General features: G+C 36.9%; 1 protein-coding gene across 1 annotated transcript in view; it reads right to left on the reverse strand.

The window, feature by feature from the left end:
* LOC123513134 (protein spaetzle 3-like) overlaps positions 1 to 5,000 on the reverse strand; it is a 45,678-nt gene that overhangs the window by 39,583 nt on the left and 1,095 nt on the right. Inside the window, exon 1 of the mRNA XM_045270035.1 lies at positions 4,597 to 5,000. This exon is cut by the window's right edge and continues 1,095 nt beyond it. Coding sequence (XP_045125970.1) covers positions 4,597 to 4,953 — 357 coding nt within the window. The 5' untranslated portion in view covers positions 4,954 to 5,000. The remainder of the gene's footprint in view (positions 1 to 4,596) is intronic.

The following is a 5,000-nucleotide window of genomic DNA, read 5'->3' on the forward strand; positions in this document are numbered from 1 at the left end:
CTTCCTACACTCCTTCCTTACTTTATTTCCTTTTTCTCCTCCTTATCACCTCATTATTCATCTGTTTATCTATCCTTAACCCTTTCAGTGCCAGAGAAATTGGGAATCTCTACGAAATTACCTAATAGAAAGAAAATTTATTAAAGTTGACTCGAAATAGTAGAGAGAGAAATTACTGATGTGATTATTAGCTTCACAAACATCACCTAAACTCAACCCCTTCAGTACTGGGACGCATTTTTACTCTAAGTCATTTTCCCACGCCTTGTTCGTTTCGGTGTCTCTCTCCTCCTTCACCTGATTAATTTATTGTTTTGGGTACGATTAGACCGTTTTATTGACATTAGCAAGGGTCTATGGAGGTCAGAAGATTAATGGCTAGTCTTCATTATTTTAACGCCTTTAGTACTGGGAAATATTTTTACCTTGAGATTTGTGTACCATTAGACCGTTTTGTTGACATTAGCAAGGGTCTATGGAGGTCAGAAGATTAATGGCTAGTCTTCATTATTTTAACGCCTTTAGTACTGGAGCACATTTTTACCTTGAGACTTGTGTACCATTAGACCGTTTTATTGACATTAGGAAGGCTCTATAGAGGTCAGAAGATTAATGGTTCAAAGTCTTCACTATTGTAATCCCCTACATGAGTTTCTGAAGCTGTCTAAAATCACCAAATAGCCAACATAATGAACGATATTAAGCTATTTTAGACCATTTTACTGACATTAGGAAGGCTCTATGGAGGTCAGAAGATTAATGGTTCAAAGTCTTTAGTATTCTAATCCCCCACATGAGTTTCTGAATCTGTCTAAAATCATCAAATAGTAAGCAGAGTGAATATGAAAACACTTCCTGGTACTGAGAGGGTTAATCTCACAATGACAACTTCAATAGAAATAAATTTATCTTACCTATCAATGTAAAGAAAAAAAAAGAGAGAGAAAAGAGAGGAAATAGAGAAAGAAATACGTAATGAATATGGATTTTCACTTCTACACAGATATATCTTAATTTAATCTCATAGTGACACGTTCAATACAAATAAAGTGATCTTGTCTATTGATGCAAAGAAAAAAAGAGAGAAAAAAAATAAGGAGTAGCGGTGAAAGTTGTAATAGATATGAATTTTCGCTTCTACACAAATGTCCTCTTGATTTAACCTGACAGTGACATCTTCTATAAAATCAAACTAATCTTGCTTATCAATGTAAAGAAAATGGAGATAAAAAGATAGGAAACAGTAGAGAAATAACCAATAGATATAAAATTTCACTTCTACACAAATGTCTTCTTAGTTTAATCTGACAGTGACATGTTGAATATGAACAGAGTAATCTTGCCTATCAATGTAAAGAAAAAAGAGAGAGAAAAGATAGGAAACAGTTGAGAACGAAGTAATAATCATGAATTTTAAACTCCTCTGATCTCATTTCCCAGTGACATGATCCTTTTCAAACTCTTTTTCTTTCTCTACCGTTTCACATCCTTATTCTATCTCTATCTCTATTTTCAGGCCCTTTTTCCCTTTCTCCTTACTTTTTCAATAGTAGAACATGTAATACGTAGATAAGGATTTTGACTTCTACACAAATACTATCTTAACTTAATCTTACAGTAATATAAACAAAGGAATCTTGTTTATCATTGTAAAGAAAAGGAAAGAGAAAAGATAGGGATTAGTAGAGGTGGAAATTGTATGATTTTTAACATGAAATATCTTAATTTAATCTCACAGTGACATCTTCAATAAAAACAAATGAATCTTGTCTATAAATATCAAGGAAAAGAATGAAAAAAAAAGGAAAAAACAGTAGAGAAATATTAATTGACGGGTATTTTAATTTCTTGACAAATAAATCTCACAGTGACATCTTTGATAAAAAAAACAAATGAATCTCGCCTATAGATATCAAGAAAAAAAGTGAAATAAACACGAAACAATGAAATAATAAGAAACAAACATCATTTTCAACTTTTAACGTTACAAACACATGGTATAAAAAAAAAACCACTTTAATTCAATCCCACGATCAGATCTTTAACTAAACCCAATCCAACCCTACCCAACCTAACCAAACCAAACCAAACTCACCCCAACCTAACCCAACCCAACCCACCCCAACCTAACCCAACACAACCCAACTCAACCTAACCCAACCCAACCCAACCTAACTTAATCCAATTTTCATCCCCCTTCTTAGTTCTGAAAACACACTTAGTTTATTGGCAAAAATGAATTAGCACACAATATCAAATGAAAATAAAAGCTTATAATCCTTCATATTTTGAGTATTTATTTACATTCTTTTTCCTTTTAGTACCTCTGGGCTGTTGTGGCGCCTTTGTCCACGTGTTTCCTGGTCGTAGAGTCTTGTATTTTTGTTTTCATTTTTCCTTTCACTTTTGTATATGTGAGTCTATACTGCCTTTATTTACCTTATCTTTCCTTTTTAGTACCTCTGGGCTGTTGTGGCACCTTTCTCCACCTTTTTCCCGGCACAATTAGCTACTGTTTGTTAGACCTCCTTATAAACTGCAGAGATAACTTGTGTAAATATCTCAAAAACATCAAAAAACAAACAGAGTCACTCTCCAATCATTTCCTTCCCAGCCTGGTCATTTTTCTTCCCCTCCTGTTTATGTCACGTTCTCTTATACGTGACGTGACTTTCCCACGGCTTGTCACTCTGTCTCTTTCGTCCCTCACTTGATTAATTCACTGTGGTTTCCCTTCGTTGGTCTGTTTGTCTGTCTATTTGCCCCTGTCTTGTTTAGTATGGTTAGTGTAAGTGTGTGTTTGTAGTAGTAGTAGTAGTAGTAGTAGTAGTAGTAGTAGTTTTTATGTTGTCGGTATGTCTGTCTGTTTGTGTGTATATGTCTATGTGTCTTTCTATCTATCTGTTTGTCTGTTTAAATATCCATGTGGTCTGTGTATAAATTTCTCTCTCTCTCTCTCTCTCTCTCTCTCTCTCTCTCTCTCTCTCTCTCTCTCTCTCTCTCTCTCTCTCTCTCTCTCTCTCTCTCTCATATACAGGTCACGGATGCATTAATCTTGAGATATAGGTCAGTTGTTACGGCACCAAGGTACTGATTGGGAGGAGGAGGAGGAGGAGGAGGAGGAGGAGGAGGAGGAGGAGGAGGAGGAGGAGGAGGAGGAGGAGGAGGAGGAGGAGGAAGAGGAAGAAGAAGAAAGAAAATTGTGATGATAATGAAAGCCATGAGAAACAAGACCGTGAAAGGAAATAGGAGGAAGAGGAAGAGGAGGAGGAGGAGGAGGAGGAGGAGGAGGAGGAGGAGGAAGAGATAAAGAGAGGAAGAAGAGGAGGAGAGGAAGAAATAAAAAAAGAAGACAAAGAAAAAGGTGATAATGATGCTGAGGAGAGACAAGGCACTAAAGGAGGAGGAGGAGGAGGAGGAGGAAGGAAGAGGAGGTGTGGCAGAAGGAACGTTTTGGAAGAGTGGAGATAAAGGAGAAGAGGAAGGGAGGAGGAGGAGGAGGAGGAGGAGGAGGAGGAGGAGAAGGAGAAGAGTGGATCATCTGGAAGCATGAAAGTAAGAGAGAGAGAGAGAGAGAGAGAGAGAGAGAGAGAGAGAGAGAGAGAGAAAAGAACAAAATTGAATAGAAATAATGAAACAGAATAAGACAAAGAATGAAACAAGAAAAAAATGATAATAATTTGTGGCGAATTACGAAAAAATAAGAAAAAAAAAGAAAAGAAAAGGAAATGAAGTAAAAGAAAATGGAAACAATAACAAAATAATAAAGACAAAGAAAGAAAAGGAATAAAAAATAGGAGATAAAAAGGAAATAAGAAGAGAAATAGAGAGAAATAAAGCAAAAAAGAGAGAAAGACTGGAAACAAAACATACGAAAGAATAAAGAAAGGAAATGATGGAAAAATAAAGAATAAATTAAATAAAGAAATAAAAGAAAATAGATAAAGATGGTAGATAGAAAGAGTGATAACATACATACATAAGAAAATGAATAAATAAATAGATAAATAGATAAATAAGAAAGAAATGTAAATGAATAAATGGAAAAATATGAAAAAAATTAAGACGAAAAATGAAAAAAAAATGACAAGGAAAGAAAAAGAATGAAAAGTGAAAGAAAATAATGATAAAACAACAACAACAACAACAACAACAACAACAACAACAACAACAACAACAAGGAAACAATAATAAACCATAGAAGAAAAAGATAAAAAGATAAAAAAGGAACAACAACAACAACAACAACAACAACAACAACAACAACAATCAATCAATCAGTGTCAAACAACAAGACAATAATAAAAAAACAACAACAACAGCAACAACAGAACAATAAAACAATAACTCTCTTAGAAACACAAATGAAAAAAAATTGAGAGAATGAAAGAGAAACACACACACACACACACACACACACACACACACACACACACACACACACACACACACACACACACACACACGCACCAACACCTCCCCTTACACACACACACACACACACAGACACACACCTTCCCTACACACACACACACATACACACCAACACCTTCCCTCACACACACACACACCTTACACACACACACATATACTCACAGGTAACTGCACGAAGGTAGAATTACTGATGGCTGGAATAGCGAGGCGAGGTATGACAGGGCGTGGCTTGGCGAAGGGAGCCTGTCTCGTGTCATTTCTGAAGGCAATGGGGCCCTGGAGCTCAGACGGGAGGGAGTGGACGAAGGTCTGAAAATGTGTGTCCTCAGCCCCTCCCTCTAGATGCTGGCTTGGGAGTCCCGGGGCTGCTCCTGGGACTCGATTGGGGAGGTGTGGTGGTAGGTGTGGGTTTTGGGGCTGTTGTGGTGCCTGGAAGAATGGGTGCTGTCCTCCGTGCAGCCCTGGGTACAGAGACGGGTCCACCACTGTTAGGTTGAACACAGCTGGGTGGAACGTCATTTTGGCTGTCTCTTTGGGGTCTCTAACACTCTTAACTTTGTCTTATT

Source organism: Portunus trituberculatus, chromosome 5, assembly GCF_017591435.1.
Source record: "Portunus trituberculatus isolate SZX2019 chromosome 5, ASM1759143v1, whole genome shotgun sequence".
Taxonomy (NCBI): domain Eukaryota; kingdom Metazoa; phylum Arthropoda; class Malacostraca; order Decapoda; family Portunidae; genus Portunus; species Portunus trituberculatus.